A 26,946-nucleotide genomic window follows, 5' to 3' on the forward strand; every position below is an offset into this window, starting at 1 on the left:
TAAGAATACCAGATATCAAAGATGCATTTCTATTTATTCAGTATCGTCACGATTCTCCCCCAACCTCCCTTTTCACTTTATTAATGAGAAATAATTAATATTTTCATTCAGAAAAGACCATTAACTGTACCAGTTGCTAGGCTTAACACTTATTGCCATTCTATTTATTCCTATCTACAATATTTCTGCTGAAATGGCATGCTTGACAGAGGTCAGAGGTGAATGACGGAGAGATGCCAACACTTTCGAGATATCTTTCCGTCCTTGGCCTTGTAAGTCCTGGCGAATACCTCCATAATGCTTACTAAGCGGTTGATGTCCAGTAGTGCAACGTCACCTTCACGTGTTTCTATGCTATGGCTAAGAGGGGAAGTATAAAAAGTGCCCTTTATCTCTGTGTCCCTGCAGTGGATTGCCATCAGACACCACGATGAGAGTCCTCCTCCTTGTTCTTTCGGTTCTATGGGTCGCAGGTAAGCGAGTTATCTTCTCTTTGTATGTTGGCATTGTCTTATTCGACAAGGTTTCGTAGTGATTACTTTTCAAAGAAATGAGCGCCATGCATATTAAACGACTTAGTATTTATTTAAAAATTCATACACTATTGTTTTTAAAATAGTGTTAGTCCTTCTTCCCAAAAGATTACCGTTTGACAATCGCACTTGCAAATACAGAAACAGTTTTGGAGACAACTTTTTTTTTTTTTTTCGACCTCAAAGATTATAGCATTGGTGCATTCCTTTTATTGATGGACATTATTGGTTTTAAGAAAAAAATGTTTGCTGGGGATGGGTTCGAAGCACAGGTCACAGGGAGTAGAAGAATGGGAAAAAAGAGTATGCAGGATATTGCAATCATTTATATTTATAACAGCTGACGATAAAAATAGAGAATGCTAAACATAGCACAAAACTTAAGACCATTCAATAAATCCCCGTATTAGATATTATTTATCATTTAATATATAAAAAACAAAACACTGTATTAAAATAATTTAAAAAGAAAAATAAATAATCAAAAATTATTTTATTTTTTAAAATATTTGTTAAAAGTTAAAACTTACAATACTGTTATATATAAAATAATTGAAAATTTTTAAATAAATATAACATAGTCAAGTATTAAGAGTTATGATTAGTATTAACTTATGAATGGAATTTTTATACTTAACTACTATTTTCCATGTGCAACTACATTAACGACATTGGATTTCGTGATTTATAAAAGTAGTGGCATATTTAGTTTTAATATGCTACTAAAACGATAGATATTAATCATTGCTGCATTGATCAGAACATTCAAAAGCGACACACACACACACACACACACGCACGCACGCACGCCTGCGAGGTTAGGTTTATTCAGGCTATAAGACTAGTGTATCATGTCTGGTCTGTTAATTGCATGTATTCTGATGGTTGGTTTGGCTGCTTTGTGGGATGAAAAACCCTTCATCCATCGCATGAGCCCTGTTAACTCATATTTAGTTGAAAAGCCCTGCTAAAGGTTCTTTGCGTCTTAGGCGACCTGGAAGCTCTGCTGTCAGGTCTTAGGAATAAAAATATTCACATCGGGACTACGTGTGGAGCAATCTGGCCCGTATGCACTCTCGATGTGAATCAACAGAAACCAACTTAAAAAACTGCTATAATAAAGTTACATTTTACATTCCTGAACACAGCGGTGGCTTTAAATAAAGCTATTTTGATTTATCGTTTTTAAAATAGGGATTTTTTTTTTGACGTGAATCTCACCCATGAAAGGTTGTAAACCTATAGTATAGTATTAGTACCAGAGATAGGCAAAGGACAAGATAATTCCAGAAAATCCATTCTCTAGAGACCAAACATGGATACTTTTCCCATATCACTTCAAGTCTCCAATAAGCAGGTTGGTGATCTCTCATAAGGATATGAAATTCATCTACCATCTAAAAACATTCACAAACATGCATGCTCACGGTGGGATTCGAATTCGCAGCCTACTGGCTGGAGAACGGATACGCTCGCTACTGAACCAACCAAGTTGTACTTGGTTGAATAGTTTGCGTAATTTTCCCGCAGAAATCTAGTTCTTCTAAAACATACTTGTCAAATGGAGCCAATCATTGTATTGATATGGATTAATGCAAGGATTAGCTTGTTTTTTTTTTTTTAATTATTCCACTAAGCAGAAAAAAAATATCCGAACGGATTGCTATCATATCAGAATTTGGGACATCCCATTTTACCATCTATTGAATGAGCAGCGAAGATCTGTGTAATTCCCTTGTTCTATTAATTTTCCCCTACTCCATTTAGATCACTATAAACAAACGTTTAGTTTAATCCAATGGAAAACATGCTGGGAATTTCTAAGATAGTAGATTTTATTATTTACGCAGTGCGTAAATACTATTGAAGAAAAGTGAAATGCATCATGTATGAGAATTGTTACCAATAAAAATAAATGTACATGTGTACACAAACGAGGTACAGGAATTACTACCAATTAATAATAACAACAACGCTACTGATATGATGGGTGAAGCGAAGTGCTTTTCATATTCCCATTTATCTGATTAGATAGGCAACCTGATAAAAGAGTAAATTGTGAGCTTCAAGCTTGTCCTATGAGGACTGTGGGATTAGATACAGTCATTGGATAGTAAAATGGCATTAGATCTTCTATGCTTGTAGTGGCCATATTCATTGTAGTGTACAGCTTGTTTGTTCAGCTAACTTGGGTGCATGGCCGAATTTGAAACGAAGTTGACTGCTAGAGAATGAAGAAGACAGGAGATATATGGGATATTGGTATCACGGTGAAAATGTTCATTTCTAATGAACCATGAGGCATCCAGTATCATCTGTAAGCACTTGTTTTGCACCTTGTAATCTTAGTACGTTGGATTTGGAAGTTGGCTCCAAGCTGGCGAGGCATAAGTAATTATGGGTCTTATCGCCATCTGATAAAGTAATAGTTTGTTTCTTGTGTTTAATTTACTGCTTTAGTTAACCATGAATGAAGATGAGTTGAGCTATAGCTTTGGATGCTTTCGCACAGATGATCCTGCTACGACTAATTAAATCGCAGACCTATACCAAATTGTATCCCAAAATATCTATTTTCTGCTTGCCATGGGAGTTTGGCAATCATCAGTTCGATATCACCTTTGGGAGATGCTAGCCATCTAGTGAAGGGTATGGCTGCGCTTTTTTTTTGATGGCTTATTTGAAGCCTCCAATCTGATAACCATTTTTGCAGGTGGAGATACTGTCTTGGAGTTTTTTTGGTTACCAGACAAGGATGGAAAGATCTTGTTAATATCGCAGTATCGTCTGCATATAGGGCTGTGATGGAAGTCATTGGATTTTGTAGGATATCTAGCGTGTAGATTGAGAATAAAAGCAGGGCCAATAGGGAGAAAATTGTGGAACTCCAGCTAAAATTTTGAGTTGGGTAGAATTGTGCTACTAATGTTGACCTACATTTTCTGAAGTATGATTTAATTAGATATATCATATTTATTGGTATGTTTCCTCTGATAAAGGAGACCTTGGTTCCAGATATTATCAAAAGCCTTTGCAATCTCCAGGGAAAACAGCACCGATGTGTTGTTTCCAGTTATATCCTATAATAATATATTCGACAAGTCGATGGAATTGCTGGACAGTACTATGATTTTTATCGGAAGCCGAATTATTCGTTTGGAATGATGTTAAATTTGTCTGTTGATTCTAGCAATCTAGATAGGATGATTTTTTCTGCAATTTTACCTAGATTGGATAGTAAACTGATGGATCGGTAGTGTTGAGGAAACTGCGGATCTTTTCCTGGCTAATGAATCGGAATAATGTCAACAATTTTCCATGTTGGAGGGGAAATACTGCAATCTAAATATTGCTTTTATGGTGACAAGATACACTATAGCTTGCGAGGTGATGACTTTGTAACACCGTCCCGACTGGTACTTTTTTATTGTTGAGATGTTTAATTATGTTAATTATTTCTGCTGGAGAAGTGGGGGTTGATTAGCTGTAAATTGTTTTGGGGTTGTCATAAGGTGCGTCTAACATGTTGATGAACCTTGTAAATGAGGTTGATATTTATGTTTTTGTATGATGGACTGTACAGTTTTTCCAAATTGCTGACTACAGCTTCGCTTTCTCAGCATCTGTACATAAATACCGTGCTGGCCTCAGTGGCGTACTCGGAATCTTTAGTACCCGGGAGGGGGGGGGGGTTGTCCCACTCCAAAAACAACACATCTGTTTTAACTTTCAACACACATTTTATTTTACATTCTGCGGCACTTAATATCTACGTAATGTTCAATAATTTTGTCAAAGTTTATCTTGCTGGCATAATAATTTTGTATAGAAAGTATGGATAAATTACTTAGTCTGTCTTCTGTCATATTGGACCGCAAGTAACTTTTTATTAATTTTAATTTAGAAAAATTTCTTTCACAAGAATCCACTGATACACAAATAGTTAAAAAAAATCTTAAACAGCGAAATATTTGGAAGAGATTTCACAAAATTCCACTCCACAATGAACTGTAATAATTGAAGAGCTGTCCACGTTCTTGTTTGCTGATATTAACAGCTGTTAGATGTCGCTGAAGTATTTTTATTTCAGGAATTACATCTTCGCTAAATTCATCATAGACATTTGTTAAATTTGCGGATGCAATTGTCGAAATCTTTTTCTGTGCTATGTATAAAAATATTGAGTTGTAGAATCCTAAAAATCGTCATTATTTCATCCGTTGCTTTGTTACGGCTACATAATTCTAGAAAAAAGCGACGGAGGCACACAAACATTGATCTTCTCACCTCCTCTTGAAGTGTAAGACCCAACATCGTCCAACAATTCTCCCGGCATTTTTTTTTAGACTTTTTCTGCCCCCACCCCCTTTTTTTTTCTATAGGAATGTCCAATTTATCACATTTTGTTGTTGCATAATCGATTGCTCTATTCACCATTCCTTCTCGTTCATTTTCAAGAAAGAGTTTCAGATTTTCAAGTATTGCACTACATTTTTCTAAAGTTATTCCGATAGTTTGCATGTATTTTTGAGTACCATTTGCTTCTTCATTCCAAAAACAAAACAAAAAAAAATAACACAAAAAAGTAAAATCGCAACTTGCACCAAGTAAATTTTGGCTGATCCTCGTGTGTCAATATTTTCTTTTATATCACATCGTGCTTCTAAACTTAAAATTAACTTTTCGATATTATATCATGCATTATGACCTGCTTCATAGTGAGCACTCCATCTTGTGTTTGATAATCTTTTTACTGTTAGTCCTACATTTTCTTTCAATACTTCCTAACGATGAGTTGAACTTGAAAAAAATGAATAAAATTTTTCCAAAACTGCAAAAAATGTTACACAAGTAGAAATGCTTCCAAAAGCATGAACTCCACAAAGATTAAGTGAGTGATCTGCACATGGTATAAATAAAGCTTTAGAATTGATACTTTTTATTTTACGTTGAACACCACCATGAATTCCAGACATAGTTGCAGCATTATCATATCCCTGGCTACGGCATAGGTTGATGTCAAGTGTGTCCTCTTCTAATTTCTTCAGAAGCTCAGAAGTAATTGCATTTTTTCCTGAGATAGAAAAAAAATCTAAGAATGACTTCCTTACTTCAACTTTTCCATTTTCGATGTGCACGTATCTGATAACTTCACGCATTTGATCCACGTGAGATACATCAGGAGTACTGTCGAACAAGATCCCGTAATATTTAGCCTTTTTTATGTCCGCCAATATTCCGTCTTTTACATGGTTTCCTAGTAAATTTATGAATTCATTTTGGATTCTGGGAGATAAGTATGAGCTGAATCTTCAATTATGTAAAGCAGAATGTTCAGTTCTTAATAAATGTTCTTTTAGAACATGATCATAATGAGATAGAAACTGAATTGACTCCAAAAAATTTCCTTTATTTGTCGCTGACGAATCTCCTCTATGATCTCGAAGAGAAAGATTTTGACCAGCTAAAAGGAGAATTCCAAAAACTCTCTTCAAAACATCCTTCATTCTTGTCTTTTCCTTAATAATTTGATCTCGAGTAACTTGATCTATAGTCTTATTTAATTTTAACCTCGTTGCTAAAGTTTTCCACATTTCTAAGCAATTAAGGTGTTGTTCCGAAGTTATGTGGTGTTTCATGTTGCGAAATCTTTGGATTTAATGTCCACCATTTATTAAAGCCATTCACAAAACTCGATACTTGAGTTGTGTCGCCTCAGGCAAATAAACGGCAACAAAAACTGCATAATTTTTTTTTTTTTTTTTTTTGCTGTCTGAGAATAACCCATCCAAGTTCCAAAAACATTTTCGCCATTTGGTAGTTCTTTATAAAACCATGATTTTGTAAGTTGGTGACGATCTCCTTTAAATCCTATTCCAGATCTTTGTGTTGCATCAAAAGGTCCATCTTTATTTTGAAATACTTCACTTCCTTGCTTAGTAATATCAATTTTAATTTCATCTGCTACTGGGATTGACCAAGCAGCAACATCGCAGAATATTTCATTTGTATTTGTCAATTCCATTTCCTAATTATTGACGTTCTTTACTTGTTGTTCTATTGCTTCTGTCGTATTGAGTTCAATATTCTTTTCATCATCAATATTTTCCTTATCCTGCTGGACTATTGGTCCCAAAGTATCTTCCATTTCTTGCCGTTCTTCCGCCACTATTTCTTCTGCTATGGTTGAAACTGATGTCACTGGCATTATGTATTTTATAATAGCTTCCGACATATTTGTAACAGCTTTTTCTTTCATTTTTCTCCTTTGATATCCACTTGGTCTTTGTCGTTTCATGTTCCTATAATTTTTAAATAGGGTTTGATTAGTGTTTGATTAATATAGATTGTATCGATCAGAAGCAAATAAACAAATAATAGTAAAAATAAGTTTTAAATTTGTGCTTTTAAAAACTGTACTTACGACTGTATCTGCTATGTAGTACAACACAAAAATACTTCTTCTTCCAAGTTTCCTCTCAACATCCCTTCACAGTACACCTTGAAACCCACTTGAAACGTCACCAGAACAAGTTTCTTTTCCTTCTCCTTCATCCCTGCTATTGATGTATTGTGGAACAGTCTTTCCCTGAGGTATTTCCCAAGGAATACAATATACAGGCTTTCAAATCGAATGTTAACAAGTTCCTTCTTTCCCATCCCACTACCCATATACGGTACTAAAGTACTATAGGTTGACCAGCCAACCTCTTGTATATGAGCCCAACATAAAAAAAAAAAAAAATAATAATAAATAAATAAAATCCCCGCTAACTGTAAAATAGAATATTACACGCTCTGTAGCTTTGACGTTGCAATAATGCAAAAGTAACTAAACAAAATTCGCGCGTTTTGATTTGAATGCGAATTAACTATCTACATATTGTATATGTATGTCGTATTTAGCACCAAATTTTAAGGAAAATATTTACGAATATCAATAATATTAAACAAGTTTTAAGAACTGAAAAGATACAAAAATTTTTATTCAAATAACTGGTGAATAGTAATGCTATTCCATGCTCTTGGCTCCTATTCAGCTTGGTGCTCGGCGCGGACCCCCCCCCCCCCTCTGGGTGCGCTACCGCTCGACCTGATAGGGGGAGGTGAAGATTTATGTTTGTTACGAAGAGTTTCAAAAATTTCCATATTGTGTGGTCTTCAGGACAAAGAAATGTTAGCTTAGTTTCCCACTCGTGATCTCTGAGAGCTTCTCTAACTTGGTTCGTTTTGTTAAGGATTTTTCGATCCTGCGCAGCACGCGTGTTGTGATATCTTTTCCAGGCTTTGTTCTTTTCTCTGATTAATTTCATAATATCATCCTGGAGATGGTTGGGCTTATACGTAGTTTTAGTCTTGGTGACTCTGCTAATGCTTTGTTAATTTGATTTGTGAAGTTGGTTATTGCTTCGTCTTTCTCATCCTTTTTTGTATGGTGCGCACTGCACCAATGTGTTCGGGGATTACTTTCGATAGTTTTTCCCAAGCTATGAAGGAATGGTGGAGAGAGAATTGTTCTTGAGTGCTTAATTTAAGTAAGATGGGGTTCTGATCTGATGGCAACTCGTTAATCGTTTGTAGCTGATACTGATATCTGACATTCGGTAGGATAGCAATATGTAGACCATCCGGACTGCCAAAAGGACCATGATGAGTAGGTTCTGTGGGACCAACTAGCTACTGCAATGTAATCGAACTCATGTAATTGTTTTAGTATACGACCATTTCTATTGGTCGTTTTACTATTCCATGCTGAATGCTTGGCATTTAAATGATGGTGGAATATTTATTTACTAGAATCGCGTCTAGATCTGAATCAGTAGAGTTTTACTTGGCGAGTTTTATGCAACATAGATTTTAAGTTTTCTAGCGTTGTTGATGTAAATTTCAATGTCTGTTATCTCTCGGTTCTTGGTTTGGTTGTGGCATTATGTTTAAGATAGTTTTGAATATAAATGGCAGTGCCACAACCTCAGGAATCAAGTCTGTCCTTTCTATACATAGTGCGTCTTCTTAATTTCAGATTGTTTGCTGGCCTAAAATGCTTCTCAAGATTAGAATTAAGTCTGGGTTGCATCAGACTGCGAATTCTTGCAGTTCAAGGATTTTGTTGGTGAGGCGGTTGGCATTCCGAGGGGAGATCAGGAGAGAGTTTTATAGAATTTTGTTTCTATTCATTGCTAAGTGCAGTTAGAATGGAGTGGGTCTCTTGTAGAAATCAGTATTGGGCTGGATTTACTAAAGTACGTAACGTGGAATGGTAGCCAGTGGAGTGTTATGACCGTAGCGTTATATTGGGATTTATTTGTTCATGGCGTGTCGATTTCTTTGAACGTACCGCATTGTCTTAAGTTTTGTTTAGTAGTAGCTTTCCTTCCTGATTTGTAGAGTTTATTTGAGTTCAAGGATGCTCAGCTTGAGTGATGAGTGGACGACTTGTGGGAGGAGTCTGTGGATTTCTCTCCGTCAATCGATTTTTTTTGGGGTTCCATGAAAATTCATCGAAAAGCAGTTAATTGAAAGACAATTCATCGAATGAACAATTCACCGAAAATTTTAACTAAAATTTCATCAAATTGATCCAGCCAAAGCAGAATTGCTAATATCATTTCGAAATTTTTTTTCGAAAATGGATGATAAAAGTGATCCATTTAGAACAAGAACTGAATCGTGCAGACAGCTTCTTGTACTGACAACTTCTCCTGATTCCGCTAAGTCAGAGACTTATTGTAATACATAATTTGGACACGTGATTTCTTTGTTGTCCCGAATATAGCTGAACTGAAAACTGGAACGGTTCGACATTTTCTTGTAAAAGTTTCAAATAGTGAATCTGAGTAAAATTCATCCCATAATAATTGCTCTATTGAAGTAGCATATTACTACTAGTAGCAATAATAATAGTGAAGCCTGCGTAGGCTGGGCATTTCCTCCCGGAAACAGGCAAATCATCCCCATGAACGGACATGAAACAGTTATCGGACAAGAAAGACAATAAGAAACTGTATTGTTCTACAATTATTCCCTATTAAAGTAGCATTGCTATCTCGCTCTGCACGGTTCAGTTTTTGTTCTAAATGGATCACTTTTATCAGAACATTTTCGAAAAGTTGAAATTTTTGGTGAATTGTTTTTATTATGAATTGTTCATTCGATTAATTGCCTTTTCGATACCAATTTTTGGGTAGAAACTACATCCTTTGCAATTGGCAGGATGAGGCCCGCTGCAATTGGCAGATATGGTTCTGGGCTTGGCACAGGAGTTAGTTGGTTGGGTGATTTTCACCACATTTCGAACATCTGTAGTCAGCCCTACACAGCTTCAGGGCATGACCAAATTTTTGGCATCTATTGCATTGCCCGGATGATGCTCTCTTTCTAAGGGGTTTCCACTAACTCAAGTGCCATTGGCTTTTTTATCTCGGTACATTCGATTCACCTTTATTGGAGTGAAACTATGATTAATAAGATGGAATATCCTTTACAGGAGTATCATCTTCCATGTGACTGTCTTTGTGAACTTCTTCAGTCCTTTGCTTTTCGCAAAAGATCAAATAATATAATATAATATAATATAATATAATATAATATAATATATATATAATATATAATATATATATAATATATATAATATAATATATATATAATATATATAATATAATATAATATATAATATAATATAATATAATATAATATATATATAATATATATATATATATAAGATTATTATCATAAAAGACGTTAAGACTAAGCTTACATAAACATTCTCATTCACCAGTAACCTAAAAAGTGTCCAAATAACCAAATTTCAAAAAGTCGGCAAATACCAATCAATATATATACCAATCAATAAAATTAAATTCTTAAATAAATATTATATATGATTATTATTGGTGTATTTTTTGATTTACTAAAATAAAATCAAAACATTTTTAAGCAACAAAAATATTAATAACTAATAATATAGTATGTACTATATTTAATATAATATTATAGTGGAATATAATGAAAAATATATATTGAACAATATAATTAAATAACTGTTCATTATTTATTTATCTATTTCATATTATATAATTTATCTCTTTCAGATGCGGCCGAAAGGATCGTATACCCAAGTAAATATTTAAAATTTTTCGTATTTATTTCTTTCATATATATATAAAGCTAATTATGGAATATAAAACACAATTGGATGATTACTGTGGATAATTCACCAGCAAGGCCACCTATGTTATCGAGCGATTTATTATTGAAATTAAATATAAATATAAAATTATCTTTATTAAATAATCTACTATTATTAATAAATAATAATTATCTATTTTGTAACATATATATTAAAATGTATAATTAAAACAATAATTTGTATTTGTGTAATTTTATAATACACCTATAATATATGTAAATTGAACTACATTATTAATCACTGCCTTTGAGTAGTTTGGTTGGGTGTGATGGCGGTTGCCAAGTGTCTATCTATTTATTATATGATCCTTCGCGGCTGCGGGATGATATTATATAAAAAAAAAAAAAAAAAATTCTGCTGTTAGGTCTTCAGACCTGCGGGATTTTTATTAACGCTCATGCGCAGTTAAAACGATATGAGCGTACCTGATCTAGACGTATTCACTGACTTGCTCGATAAAGAGCCGGCTCTTGTACTTATTGATAAACTCCAAAAGAAGTTCAAACTGACAACATGGCCTACTAGCACGATTGACCCCGACATCATTATCGAGTCACTCGATAAAAAGCTAGCACTCACTTTTATTAAAAAGCTTCTCAAAAAGTTTGAACGGGATTGGCGCGGCTACCTAAATTTATATTCCTCACCTGAAGTCGACGTCGAGGAAAATGAAGACTCTCCACAAACGGAGGAAAAACTCAATCTAGTTGTTTCTACCTCTAATCCTTCTGATCAAGGAGAAATCCACGTTCGTAAGAAGAGGAAAACTCTCGCTGCTGAGCCAACAAATATTGGTATGGATGAGGATGTTCCCATTTCAGATCCCTCTGCTTCCTCCAATGAAAAGGTGCCACCGATCATCCTAAGGGAAAAGCAGAGATGGACAACACTCAGAACCATCATGGCTAATTTACAAATAAATTATACATCTGCCAAAAATGTAGACGATGGGATAAGAATTCAGCCCTCCACGGTGGCTGATTATAGAAAGCTAACAAAGGAATTGGATGGAAGAGGAACTCAATACCACACATTTTCACTTGCTTCCGAAAAAAATCTGAAAGTAGTCCTAAGGAGTCTCCGAGGATATTGACACGGATGAAATAGTTACTGACCTTAACTTACAGGAACTACCTCCCATTAAGGTCACTAGAATGTTTAGATCAAATAAGACACCTATGCCTTTGGTCTTGGTTGAGATTCACAACATTTACAAAGACATCTATAATTTAAAATCAATCTGTGGACTCAAAATCACCTCAGAACCATTGAGAAAGAAAGCATCTTCTGGGCAATGCCACCGATGCCAAAAATTTGGCCATGCCCAGAAGCTATGCAAAGCTCAGTTCAGATGCCTAAAATGTGGCGAGAATCACCCCACAAACACCTGCGCCAAGCCAAAATCCACCCCGGCTAAGTGCGCTAATTGTGGGGGGTCCTCATTCTGCTAATTATAGAGGGTGTGTACATCACCCCAAAAACAGATGGAATGATCCAAATAATCAATCTAACTCATCATCTAGTGCAAGAGTTCCTGAAGCTCAGGCTCCTCAGTTCACCAATAATGAGGTCATGACAACAGGTGCTCGCCCATCATTAACTGAGCCCCTTAAGAAAACGAATCTTCAACATCAAGCGAGAACATATGCTGATGTGGCCCGCTCCAAACAGACAGTACAAACTCAGAACCTGAGTAATCCACATTCAAATCTATCAGCTGTTATCACCTCTTCTCTTGCAAACATGCTGCAGGATTTCAGCAACTCAAATCCATCCTTAAGTGTCACAAAAAGATTCTTACAGCAAACCCAGTCCATACTATCAGCACTCTCTGATGCATAGGAAAAAAATCACCCCAAACTCTCTTAGGATTATCAGTTGGAATGCCAACGGTATAAAAAATAAACTGTTAGAAATCCAGGAATTCAATAATAGATACAACCCAGATATATTACTAATCAATGAAACTCACCTGAGGCCTGCTGACACCCTGAAAATCAGAGGGTATCACATTTACAGAAAGGACAGACTTGGGTATAGAGGTGGAGGTACAGCCACCCTTATCAAAAACTATATCAACCATCATTCAATAACCAACCCTAAACCACTAACCTCGAAATCACAGGAATTATTGTCTTCACAAACTCAATTGGAAGCCTTAAAATTTTTTCTGCATACAACCCTCCATTAAAGATATTATTGACCTCAGATCTGGATGCCATCTTTGGAGTAAAAGGACCGGTCGTCATTGCTGGAGACTTCAATGCAAAACATCCAGCTTGGAACAGTAAATCTACCAATAAAAATGGCCGCATCCTTTCTAGCTACACAGGATCAAACTATGCTGTTGTGGCTGGACCTACCGAACCAACACATCTCAGTACGTCTGGCACTGCTGACATCCTGGATATAGTCATCCTACAAGACATTAGACTACATTACAGCCTTATATCACTAAATGAGCTGTCGTCGGATCACAACCCAATTCTACTGCAATTGGGAGAACAAGAATGCCTGTATCCTCCTCCCTTTCATTCAGGCATATCGTGGGAGAGATTGTCTAAAGCACTTAGGGATCAAATAGGACCCGTCCCTCACATAGGCACACCAGAAGATGTGGAATCTGCAGTGGCTAGCCTCACCCAACAGATTAAGTCCGCTATAATGGTTGCAACCTTCCAAAAACCTGTTCCCAAGCCTGATCATTTGCCTGAGGACATTATGGGCCTGATTAGGGAGAAGAGCAGAGCCAGAAAGAGATTTCATAACACTCGCGTGCCTCAGGACAAGACAGTGCTTAACAGATTAAATGGAGCAGTAAGAGATGCACTTAAAACACACAGAAACCAAGTTTGGGATAAAAAGTTAGCCTCTATCTCAATTATTGATCACTCTATCTGGGGACTATTGAGAAGCATCAAAAATAAAAACAGATCCCCCCTATAATCTCAAACCAGGACCTAGTTCACACAGATGCAGATAAGGCAGAAGTTATACTAAAAAATCTTGAGGATCAGTGCAAGCCTTCCTATAACAATTTATATTTCAGTCATCTCTACAAAATCCACAGACAGGTCAGGCATGCACTAAACCTCCCAGACTCCAGTGCTGACCGTATTACACCCGTATCACCTGTTGAATTATATGATATTATTAAAAAACTTAAAAACAATAAAGCTCTTTGACCAGACAACATCTCAAACAGGGTGATCAAGCTGTTGCCCCAAAAAGCTATAGTGCACCTGACCAGTATAATAAACGCAATCTTAAGACGTCACTATTTTCCTTCCTCCTGGAAACTGGCTGATGTGATTCCTATACATAAGCCAGGCAAAGACCCACACTTACCGCAGAATTATCGTCCAATCAGTCTCATCTCCAATCTGGGTAAGGTTGCAGAGAAGGTCATCCTCTCCCGACTCCAAACCTCAGTAAATGATCTAAACATCTTCCCTAAAGAACAGTTTGGATTTCGACAACACCATAGTACTACCAAGCAAATCCACAGAATTGTCGAATACATCACCACCAGCTACAACTGGCGCCAGTGCACAGGAACAGTTTTCCTAGACCTATCCAAAGCATTTGACAAAATCTGGCATTTTGGACTCCTGCACAAACTTATCTCAGCCGGTACCTCACTAAAAATGGTTCATTTAATCCATTCATATCTTCAGATAGATCAATGCAAGTAAAAATTAACGCTTCTACATCCTCCCAGCGCCTGGAGTGCCATATCTTTGCTGGAGTGCCGCAGGGATCTCTACTGGCTCCATTGCTGTTCTCTATATACATGTCAGACATCCCGCACAATCCGATGACTCCCATTTTGGCCCTGTATGCGAACGATACGGCAATACTAACCAGATCTCTCAGACCTCATCTCATTACCAGAAAGCTTCAAGAAAGCATTCTAAAGCTAGAGGGCTGGTTCTCTAAGTGGAGATTGGAAGTCAACCCCCAGCAAAAGTCAGCTGTTCTCTTCTCAAAAAGGCCAATGTCTCCTGCAGGAGATGTGTTACTATTCAATTCTAAAATTCCCTGGCAGACAGAAGCAAATTACCTGGGTATGATTCTCGACAAAAAGCTATCTTTCAATCAGCACATCAAGTCTCCGTGCGCAAAGGCATCTAAAGCCATAGCTCAGATCTATCCGCTAATTAATAGAAATAGCAAGCTCAGCAACAGAATCAAATTGCAACTATACCAGATGACGATTCTTCCTATAATCACCTACGCCTCTCCGGCCTGGAGCCACACCTCTAATGCTAACATTATCAAAATACAGCGAGTGCAGAAGAACAAGTGCTTGAGAATGATTCTGAACGCTCCATGGTATGTTAGAAACAACCAGCTCCACAGAGACACAAACATTCCCTATATTCTCTCTTTTCAGCAATCCTTAGCATCCAAGTTTTTCTTAAAGACGTGTATGCATCCTAATGATTTGGTTCAACAAGCTGCAGCATACGAGTCAACGGACATATTCAAATATAGAAGACCAAAAGCTATAATAGCCTCCTATAACGATGCATAATCCCCATGCCCATTCAGGGCGGCAAACTGCTCGTAAATTTTACCCTCACTGTAACCACAACAGATAGCGGGGAATATGAAAAGCATTTTGCTTCACCCTTAAAGACATAAATGTCAATTGTTAATAGTCTGGTTGGGATAGGATGAATCAATCGACCGTGAGATGCGGTGATTAATTCATTCAATCCAATACCCTTGGATGGTAATGCTGTAGCCAATGAAGTTCTAACTGAGACTCGGCTATTTCTGTTACCCTCCTGCCATAATCAGAGCTTCAATAGCATAATAACATCTTATCCTTACTAGTTTAATTGGAATATTGTTTTCAATTAGTTTGAAGATGAGACCTTGATGCCAGACCTTATCAAAAGCCTTGGCGCGACCAGACTATTTTTTTTATTTAATAGTCCTTATAAGGACTGTCTTAAAGGGGCGAAGCAAGAATGCTTTTCATCTTCCCTGTTATCTGTAGAGAACTGTGTAGGGATAAGGTGTTATTGAACTATTAAAGCTCTGATCATGGCAGGAGGGTAACAGCAATATCCGAGCCTCAGTTAGAACTTCATTGGCTATAGCATTGCCATCCAAGAGTATTAATCACCGCATCTCACGGTCGATGAAAAGCATTCTTGCTTCGCCCCTTTAAGACAGTCCTTATAAGGACTATTAAATAAAATAAAATAGTCTGGTCGTGCCAAGGCTTTTGATAAGGTCTGGCATCAAGGTCTCATCTTCAAACTAATTGAAAACCATATCCCAATTAAACTAGTGAAACTCATATATTCATATATTAATGAAAGATACAGGCAAGTAAAACTCAACGGAATTGTGTCATCAGAGCGCAAAATTCTGGCGGGAGTACCTCAGGTTTCTCTTCTGGCCCCAATACTTTTCACAACTTACATGGCAGATATTCCTCTCAATTCAAGAACAACTACTACGGCCCTTTATGCCGACGACACCGCTATTCTAGCCAGATCGCTCAGCCCTCTCCTAGCAATCACTAGACTCCAAGGAAGTATCAATGAGCTAGCAAACTGGTTCACCAACTGGAGGATTCAAGCGAACCCCCTCAAAAGCTCAGCCATGCTGTTTTCAAGAAGAAAGGTCTGCAACAAAGAAGACATCCTGCTCTCTGGTCATAAGATCCCATGGCAATCAGAGACCAAATATTTTGAGTATTAATGGATAAGAAACTCCTTTTTAACAAGCACATCAATCTCATTTGCTCCAAATCTTCCAAAGTAATAGCACAACTCTACCCATTGATCAACCGCAAGAGCAAATTGAACTTACATAATAAATTGCTTCTTTACCGGATGGTAATACGTCCAGTCATCACCTACGCCTCACCAGCATGGAGTCACACTTCAAGATCAGACATTTCAAAATTGCAGAGAATCCAAATGATCCTGGATGCACCGTGGTTCATCAGAAATTCACAGATTCACCGAGAAACTGGCACTCCATACATTTCCTCCCTTCTTCGTGATCTTGCAGAAAAATTCTTCATGAAGTCAAGTTCACATTCAAACCCACTGATCGTACAAGCTGTCCATTACAATGAGACTGATTACTACAAACAAAAAGACCGAAGGCTATTCTTCTCTCAACTGATCATAGCTAACACAACTGCCCTCAGAGGGAGAGCTTAACTGCTCACAAATCTCCCTTTACCAAACAACTCTCATTACAAATAAATGGGAATATGAAAAGCACTAGTGCTTCACCCATCCTGTCAGTAACGTTAATGGTAGTCTGGTTGTAAATGCCATTAATTACTCAAATTAACACTGTGGCTTCATCTGTGTAGGAAGAAATCATTTAGATTTATTCGAAATATCTAAAACACTGGCGAATCGATTTCTATTTTCGATTTCTTTTTTTTTTCCTTACAAATATTTTAAAATTCAATTATTTATCTACTTATTTTATTTTGTGTTTTGCAGACTGGCCTATAAACCCAAGAGTTGTTGGGAGTAAGTATTTTATTTATAATATAATATTTGTTATATAAATGCATAAATAAATAAATCGAAAAACCTATCGTCTTTATGCAGAATATTTCAGATGAGCAATGGTGTGAAATATCCAATAACAATTCCACATGATTTTTAAACGACTCAAAATTTTCTCAGTTTCATGCACAGTATCACTGTATAACATTTCACACACTTCAATATATTATAACGTTTATTAGATATTGATATCTGATACGTATGTTGCCGTGCGTTCAAGTGGAGCGCTTCTTCACTGTCCAACCAAAGAGGTTGCGGGCTATTTGCAAATTTAGCCATGCATGATTATTTGCAAATATCTTTAGATGACAGAATTCTCTTGACGACCACTTTTTGATTTTAATGCCACTTTACCGTATACCTTCTTCAGTTCTAACTGCTGACTCACAACTCAAAAATACACCGTCTGTCCAAAAAGAAACCGAACGTTTAGAAAATAGAAGAAACTAGTGGTGCCACCTGTTGTATCTTTTTGTTATCGAAACCGGCAACCATCTTTAGTGTTGCGTCAACTGTTTATGGCATTTGTTTCATTAGAAGCCGAGTTATAGTGCAAAGAGTGACAGTGTGTTTTGACGAACGGTCGGTCGTCACGATATTCATTCCGTACGCCATGAATTCTCGCTATCAATCGCTTCAAAACTTCGAGATAAAACTTACCATTGACCGTTTGGCCAGGAGGAACGAATTCTTTATGGATAATTCCCTTGGAATCGTAGAAACAAATCAGCATTGTCTTTACTTTTGACTTCTCCAAGCGACTTTTTTTCGGATGCCCCTCTTCTGGTGGTCTCCACTCAGCACTCTGTTTCGGTCTCATACTGAAAACACCACGTTTCGTCACCAGTAACGATCGTTTCAAGGAAGTTTAAGTCCTTACCAGCGGTTTTAACGAGGTCCTTGCAGTGTTCAATTCCATACATTTTTGGTGGTCGGTCAACTTGTGGGGAACAAATCGCGAATTCAATTTACGAAGGTCCAAACTCTCGGTCAAAATGTTGTGCACAGTTGATTTTGGAATCCCCAATTCATCTTCATTCAATCTCACAGACGATTTCGGATTTTCTTTGATGAAATCACGCACTTTTTGGATGTTAACTTCGCTCAGTCCAGGTTTTGGACGGCCGGCTTTTCGTCGTCCTCCAGCATGTCACGACCACTTTGAAATCGCTTAAACCACTCGTAAACTTGAGTACGGGATAAGCATTCATCACCATATGCTTTTTGAAGCATTTGATGCGTTTTGGTAAAACGTTTACCAAGTTTAACACAAAAGTCAATCGCAGCTCTCTGTTTGAAACTCATTTTCCGACCGTTCATCAAAACACACTGTCACTCTTGGCACTATAACTCGGCTTCTAATGAAACCAATGTCATAAACAATGACACAACACTAATGACGGTTGCCGCTTTCGACAACAAAAAGATACAACAGGTGGAGCCACTAGTTTCTTATATCTTCGAAAAGTTCGGTTTCTTTTTGGACAGGGAGTGTAGATTATGCATTGCCTCTGTTAAATGTTTCATTGACATGTTAGTTATAACTTTAATGTTAGTTATAAGAATTTTCTCTTGGCACCTTGTCATATGCCTTTCCCCGATCTACAAAACCTAAATACAAATCGTTATTATATTATATTCCTATGATTTCTCAACTATTTATTGTAAAGTGAAAATCTGATCCTGACAATTCTTATTTGGTCTCTACCTTCTGCTTCTCCTCCAAGTTTTTCTTCTACAAATTTTCTTAGCCTCTTCTTAAGTACACTTTGCAACATTTACCAGAAAAAATTTCCTCTACTTCAGACATTCAGAATACATTAATACTATTCAGATAGAATTACTTCAGATCAGACATCCTATTCATTTTCAGTTTGCTATTTTCCAATATTTATTATACAAATTTATAAATGGTGTTAAAGCTATTTTTAAAAATTATTTGAAAATTCTAAAGTTATAACAAAATATCTATTTCCTTTATGTTCCTAAATTTATATTAAATAAAGTTTTATTTTAAATTTATCTTTATTTATCTTTTTTAACAAATTATATATAATTTGTTACATAAAAAAGAAATATGATGTTATCAAAGATGAAGCAAAATGTTCGCGGAAGCACGATATGTTTATTTACATGTTACAGTACTAATTACGTAAAAGTAGAAATTTATAATCTCATAAATTCAATATATTTCTTTAATTTTAGGCACAGTACCATACAGAAGAGATGGAGGTTATATACGTAAGTAATATTTGATTAAACACTATAAGTAAATTTAAAAAGAAGATTGAAAGCTTTTAAGTAATTTCAATTTTTCTGGCAGTTATTTTTCAAATTTCAAATATAACGTTCATATTTTGCTCATATCACATCTATCGAACTGATAGCTTCGATAGATGTGATATCATACGAAAGATGTGAAATTATATAATATAATATAATTTCTTTCATATTTACATGGCTTTTCCAGGCCACACGCTTAGCTGGAAATATTAACACCGCCATCATAATTTAGTAATTAACGCCCGCTTTACAGGACACAGGACATATATGGCGCAGAGAGTGAAGCTTGACGCTTTTCGTATTCCCTGTTGTCTGTTTCGGGAGCAGTGATGGGGGAGATTTGTGAGCTATTTCAGCTCGCCCTGAGTGGGCAGAAGTGGTTATTCGTCGTTGGGTGTTAGGATGGCTTTCGGTCTTTTGTGTTTCCAGTGGTCATTACCGTCATAGTTTCCGGCTTGCTGTATTAGTTGGTTTGGATGGATAGATGTCTTCATAAAGAATTTCTCTGCTAGGGAGCGTAGTAGTGGAGAGATGTAGGGGATATTTATGTCCCGGTGGATCTGGGCGTTCCTGATGAACCACGGGGCGTCCAGAATCATTTGTTCTGTAGTCTTTGTAGCTTGAGGATGTTTGTCTTGGAGGTATGGCTCCAGGCTGGGGAGGTGTATATGACTGTGGGACGGATCACTGTCTTGTACAGTAGTATTTTATTTGTTGAGCTTAGTTTGCTGTGTCTGTTGATCAAGGGGTATAGCTGGGCGATAACTTGAAGCTTTGGTGCATATGCTCTTGATGTGGCTGTTGAAGCATAATCGTTTATCGAGAAGTATTCCTAGGTATTTTGCTTCAGTTTTCCAGGGAATTTTAGAGTTGATGTCTCCTTTAGGAGATGCTGGTCTTCTTGTAAAGAGTATCGTTGTACTTTTCTGGGGGTTTAATTCTAGTCGCCAGTCTTTAAACCATTTTTCTAGATTCAGGATGGTGTCTTGTCGTTTTTTGGTGACGAGAAGTGGTTGGCGAGATCTGGCTAGAATAGCCGTGTCATCAGCATAAAGGGCGATGGTGGACGTGAGAGGATTTTGAGGGATGTCTGCCATATAGATGTTGAACAGGATCGGGGCTAGCAGTGATCCTTGAGGAACTCCAGCGAGGATTTTCCGTTGGGTTGAGACTGTTTCATTGATTTTGACTTGCATCCTCCTGTTGGAAAAGTATGATTTGATCAGCTGTATCATGTTTAGTGGAAGGTTAGCGATGATAAGTTTGTAGAGGAGGCCTTGGTGCCAGATCTTATCGAAGGCCTTTGAGATGTCTAGGAAGACAGCTCCAGTGTGTTGATTCCAATTGAATCCTGTGGTGATGTATTCTACCAGTCTATGGATTTGATGGGTGGTGCTGTGATTTTGACTGAAGCCGAATTGTTCTTCTGGAATGATATTTAATTGGTTGACATGATCTTGGGGTCTGATGAGGATGATTTTCTCAGCTATTTTCCCTAAGTTGGATAGCAGGCTGATGGGACGGTAATTTTCAGGTAGGTGTGGGTCTTTGCCTGGTTTGTGAATTGGGATGATGTCAGCTATTTTCCATGACTGGGGGAAGTGCTGCCATTTGAGGATGGAGTTTATGATGTTTGCCAGATGTGCTATGGCTTTGCGTGGTAGTGCCTTGATGACTTGGTTAGTGATGCCGTCAGGACCTGGGGTTTTTTTGATCTTGAGATGGTTGATGATGCCGATTATTTCGGTAGGTGAGGTAGGCATTATAGGACTTGGATTGACATCGGGACGATTTACTGTGAACTTGACTTTACGATGGATCTTGTATACGTGGCTGATGTTTAGGTTCTCATATGCAGGACTGCATTGTTTCTCTAGGTTTCTTGCTATGGCTTCGGCTTTGTCCGCATCTGTGTATGCAAGTTGCTGTTCTGCTTGCAGAGGGGGGAGGGATTTGCGCTTGATCCTGAGGTTGTTTAGGAATTTCCATATAGAATGATCTGCTGTGGATGTGGAGATGGAGGTAAGCTTGTTGTCCCATTGTTGGTTCCTGTGGTTCTTTAGTTCTAATAAGAACTGGGATGGACTGAGTCCTTGACTCTTTATCCCGTCATCTGAATGAAGAAAATCTGTGTGGATGGGGTGTTATTGAGCTAAAAGCTCTAGTCATGGCTGGGTAACGGCAACAGCCGAGCCTCAGTTAAAGCTTCATTGGCTACAGCATTGCTATCCGCTGACCTGGAGGTCCTAAAAAGGACTTGATATATCAATTTTCTCCAGTCTTCGTGGTTCTTTAGTCCTTATAGTCCTTATAAGGACTGGCTTAAAGGGGCGAAGCAAGAATGCTTTTCATCTTCCCCGTTATCTGTAGAGGACAATGTAGAGATAAGGTGTTATTGAGCTATTAAAGCTCTGATCATGGCAGGAGGGTAACAGCAATAGCCGAGCCTCAGTTAGAACTTCATTGGCTACAGCATTGCCATCCATTACCCTCCAAGGGTATTGGATTGAATACTCAATCCCCATTCAAATCCTCGTGGTTCTTTATGCATTTTTTTTTTTTTTTTATCTTATAAAAGTAAATTATAAAAAACATTCTTAATTTTTTTTTTTTTTCTTATAAAAGTAAATTATAAAATTTAAAAAATGATATATAAGTAAAACTTTAATTTATAATTTAATTATATTTCTTTTAGATGTATTAAATGATACTTAAATTTTATTATTATATTTACAATATTATTATAGATAAATTCTTATTTTATTACATTCTTAATTGTTTAGAATTTAGACCGGGAAGAACCTATCATTACAATCTAAATGCCAGTAGCACAATTGCTGTTCCTGATATGTCCGAAGAAAAAATCGGAGGAATCATTTATGCTGATTTATTTCTACATGTGGACAATGCAGACACCATTACCATGCACGTAAGTTCAAATATATTTTTAAAGACCGACATTGTTTTCTGGTAGAAATATATAGTGTAATGTCTAATGTGTGCCAAAAAAAAAAAAAAAAAAAAAAAGAAACAAAGGGTTTTTTTCTTTGTAATTATTATTTTTCACATGTAATCAGGTTTAACTAATTGGTTTACACAAGGTCCAAAAGATGGCGATATTTTTGGCACGTGGCAGTGCGGGATTGGTTGTGATATATATGCGAACTATTACGTTATAGAAACAGCGCTGCTTTTAATGTTTGACTTTAAATGCAAAAAATCGACACACTTAGGCAATTAGGAGACTAAAATAAATAAAAATATTAAAACAGAATTATATTATATTTTTTTTCCTTTTTATTAATTATCAATGATTTTAAATAACTTCAAACAGCGTTTAACGTATATTTTAAACTTAAACAATAATTAATTTTTTTAAAACGTATTTTTTTTTATGATAATTACCCTAAATATGGTCAAATTTCTATTTTGATATTTGTCCGAAGATATTAAATCTCTTAACGGAGGAGAAATTTATTTATTATTAGGTTAATTTTTTGATAATGTGTATATCCGAATAAATACTGTTTCAATTTTAATTTAATTTTATCATCATCATAATCAAATACCTAATATATGTCCTCAAGTTTGATTTGTACAGGATGCTGGGATAGTATGGCATGAAAGGTTTATATTATTAATAACTTCCTTTCGACAATTTAATTCTGTTCAATATTTTATCAATCCTGAATGTTTTTTAAATCAAAGTACAAATTAAAAATAATCGGTTTTTTTTCTGTTTTTTTTTAGATGATTATTTGCTAACCAAATTTGTTAGAGCAGTTATTCAGTTTAGTCAAGGAATCCTACAGAATGCACTGGATTTATTTAGGAATATAATTATTATTACTATTATTACGGGCAACTCCAGGGAGTCATTAGACTCATCGAGGGAGGCCCCAAATCATATTCATCACAACTATTTGACATTTCATACAGTATCTATCATACCTCGCCTTAAACTCATTCACTGTCACAGCATCCACCACAGACTCAGGGAGCGCATTCCACTCATTCACTACTCTAAAAGTAAAGAACCCAGCTCTAACACCTTTACTAACCACGCTTTTGTCCAGTTTCCATGGATGTCCCCTAGTCCTCCCACAACCAGCCCTGTTCTCAAAAATATCTTCTGAATTAATTTTATAGAAACCCTTCAGTAATTTGAATGTCTCAATCATATCTCCCCTCCTACGCCTATCAACCAATTTTTGCAACCCACAAATCCTCAACCTGTTCTCATACGGTTCATTCCACAGACCTGCTATCATCTTGGTCACTCGCCTCTGGATCCTCTCCACCTCCTCCCCATCAAGAAGAAACCTAGGTGACCAAATCTGAGCACAGTAGTCTAGATGGGGTCTTATCAAGGCTCGATACAGAGGAACAATAACCTGCTTGTCTCTGCTTGTCAACGTATTCTTCAGCAACCAAGTGATTTGATGAGCTGATTTGGCCACTTTTGCAATGTGTCCCCTAAATTTCAATTCCTTATCTTCCAACACTCCTAAATATCGTTCCTCATCAATTTCCTGGAGCACGGTTCCACCAATGCAGTAAACTGCCGCCAATCTTTTCACCCCAAAATGCATAACCTTACATTTTGCCACATTAAACTGACATCCATTCTCCTTAGCCCAGACCTCCAATCTATCCAAATCATCCTGCAAAATTTTGACGTCATCTGCATTCACTATTGCCCTACCCAACTTCGCATCATCCGCAAACAAATGAACTGTATCATTTATGAACAAATTAAACAGCAGTGGTCCAAGAACAGATCCTTGTGGCACGCCACTAGTCACAGGCCGTCTTGTGGACTCTACTCCTGAGTAAACCACTCTCTGATATCTCTCCGTCAACCACCCTCCTATCCATCTCACCAATCCTATGTCCATCCCCATATGCCCCAATTTACTGATTAGAATTCCATGTGGTATCCTGTCAAAGGCCTTGGCAAGGTCCAGTAGAATCACCGTAAACCCATTACCCTTATCCAGTTCAGCCGTCACTGTGTTATAATGCGTGAGCAAGTTACTGAGGCATGACCTACCCTTCACAAAACCATCCTGTCCCCGATACAGTATCCCATTTTCTTCTATCCAATCTTCTATTTTCCTCTTGACTATTTTCTCTAAGACCTTGATAATGATTCCTGTTATGCTGATTGGCCGGTAATTTTCAACAGCAGCCTTGGAACCACCTTTGTGCAGTGGAACTATTTTCCCCTCTTTCCACCCCCTTGGGACTGACCCAGTCCTGAGGCTCAAATTAAACAAAATGGTCAAGGGCACTGACAATTCTTTGGCCGCTTCACGTACGACACGAGCTGGTATACCATCCAATCCCACAGATGTATTGACATTCAGGTTCTGTAATAGACTAGTTACCTCTACTTCATTCATCACAATTCCAGTATAAGCTGTTGGTTCTTCCATTCCTGCAAAGTCACCACCTGGATGATATACTCTTGCAAAGTGCTCGCTCAGTAATTCCACAATATCGACTGATTCGGTTACCTCCCTACCCTCAGCATTTTTTAAGATCATTCTACCATGAGCATTTTTCCTTTTACTTGCAACATATTGAAAAAACTGTTTGGGATTCTCTTTAGCCTGCGTGGCCAATTTCCTTTCGTAATCTGCTTTTGCTTTTCTTACCACCCTTGTTACCATCCTGGCCTGAGCTTTATACTGTTCCTGCGCCTGATGGTCACCCTTCTCCTTAAATTTCCTCCACAATTGTTTCTTTTTTTGCAGCTCAAGCTTAATAGTGTTATTCATCCATTTAACCCCTAATTGATTTATTATTCGGACTCTTGGTATACAGTCAACCATTGCCTCCTGCAAACAGTTCTTAACCACCTCCCATGCACTATCAACATCCAGCCCTTGCAGTTTTACATGCCATGGCATTGAGCCAAGCACACACCTAAGCTTGTCATACTTACCAGCCCGGTAATTCCACATGTACCCTGTCTTAATTGTAATTTCGACTCCTTTAGCCACCTTCCAAGTCATGACTTTATGGTCACTCTCACCAATTGGTGGCAACATGGTCATGTTCGTTACAGCCACATTCTCGGTTGCAATTACTAGGTCCAGCACTCTCTGCCCCCTGGTATTTTCCAATACATGTTGCCGTAGATAGTTGTCCCTTAATAACCGCATAAAATCCAATTCCTTCCTCCCATGTGCCCTCTCCTCTTTCCAGTCAATGTTACCATAATTGAAATCATCCATAATAATCACCCTCCTTCCACTCATTTCTTCTATTTGCTTATGCATACTATCCCCACCATCCACTCCATCACCCGGTCTATAGCAGCACCCAATTGTATATTTTGTTCTGCTGGATTGTATCTCACACCAAACAGCCTCAAATGTGCTTTTTCCCCCATCATGCAGTTCAACTACTCCTTGGCTGAAGATCATCAGCTATCATCAATAACACTCCTCCCCCCTTTTTATTCACCCTGTCACTCCTGAACACGCTATACCCGTCGCATTCAATCCCACTAGCTTTATCATCTTCTGTCAGCCATGTTTCACTAATACCGACAACCTGTGGCCGAAGTGCCAACCATGGCCAAAAACTCTTCCTTCTTGTTCCTAATACTCCTGGCATAACGTTGTTGTATTTGTCGTTTTATCATGTAATCATTTTAAAAGGGGGGGGGGGCACTCAGTGTTATTAAAAATGAGAGAAGATTTATATTTATGTAATATAAGCAAACGTTTTTATATTAAAAATAACAACGATGTTGCCCAGGGTTCTGTACTTGAACCGGTATTGATTCTCTACAATGGTCTAATTTAATAACTAGTTCTACGTGCTTTAAATCTTACCAGCCGGTTTGGTTACTTACATCACTGGTTTGCCGTTTTTAACATGTACAGTTTACATAATTCTAGTTATGCGACTTGCAAACTACTTCATATTTTTATCAGTAGATGGCAGCACAACATTTATGTACTTTCTAGTCAAAACTTCACTAAGAAATACTTCAAGTTTACAACTTTAAATTCATACACTGGTGTCCAAAACTTAAGGATAAGCTGACCACACGTACCGTTTTGAACGGGACAGTACCGTTTTTTTTTTATTTCCCGGTCGTCCCGTCGTTTTAATAAAAATGTCAATTTTATCCCGTTTTTAATAAAACCTGTAAATATAAGTTAAGTAAAGGGGGGGGGGGATAATAAATCCCTCATTATTTTAAAGCCGGATACGAAACTCGGAGATCGAAATCTAAGAGTTTCATGACGAAGAACTATCGGCGAGTCCAGGCGTAAGTGCTCACCTGGGTGGTACAACACTAGGGCAACTCGGAGCAAAGGTGGAGCAAGCTCCATCACTATCCTTAATATTTTCTCATAATGTAAAA

General features: G+C 37.2%; 1 protein-coding gene across 1 annotated transcript in view; it reads left to right on the forward strand.

The window, feature by feature from the left end:
• The first annotated feature begins 408 nt into the window (after positions 1-408).
• Positions 409-26,946, forward strand: part of LOC150093014 (vitellogenin-1-like) — a 53,045-nt gene continuing 26,507 nt past the window's right edge. The window contains exons 1-5 of the mRNA XM_090413989.1: positions 409-473; positions 10,625-10,651; positions 17,208-17,237; positions 19,482-19,517; positions 22,343-22,488. Of these exons, the coding sequence (XP_090270115.1) occupies positions 431-473; positions 10,625-10,651; positions 17,208-17,237; positions 19,482-19,517; positions 22,343-22,488 (282 nt within the window). The 5' untranslated portion in view covers positions 409-430. The remainder of the gene's footprint in view (positions 474-10,624; positions 10,652-17,207; positions 17,238-19,481; positions 19,518-22,342; positions 22,489-26,946) is intronic.

The sequence above is a fragment of the Typopeltis vanoorti genome, chromosome 24 (assembly GCF_054136105.1).
Source record: "Typopeltis vanoorti isolate ZY-2024b chromosome 24, IOZ_Tvanoo_1.0, whole genome shotgun sequence".
Classification (NCBI taxonomy): domain Eukaryota; kingdom Metazoa; phylum Arthropoda; class Arachnida; order Uropygi; family Thelyphonidae; genus Typopeltis; species Typopeltis vanoorti.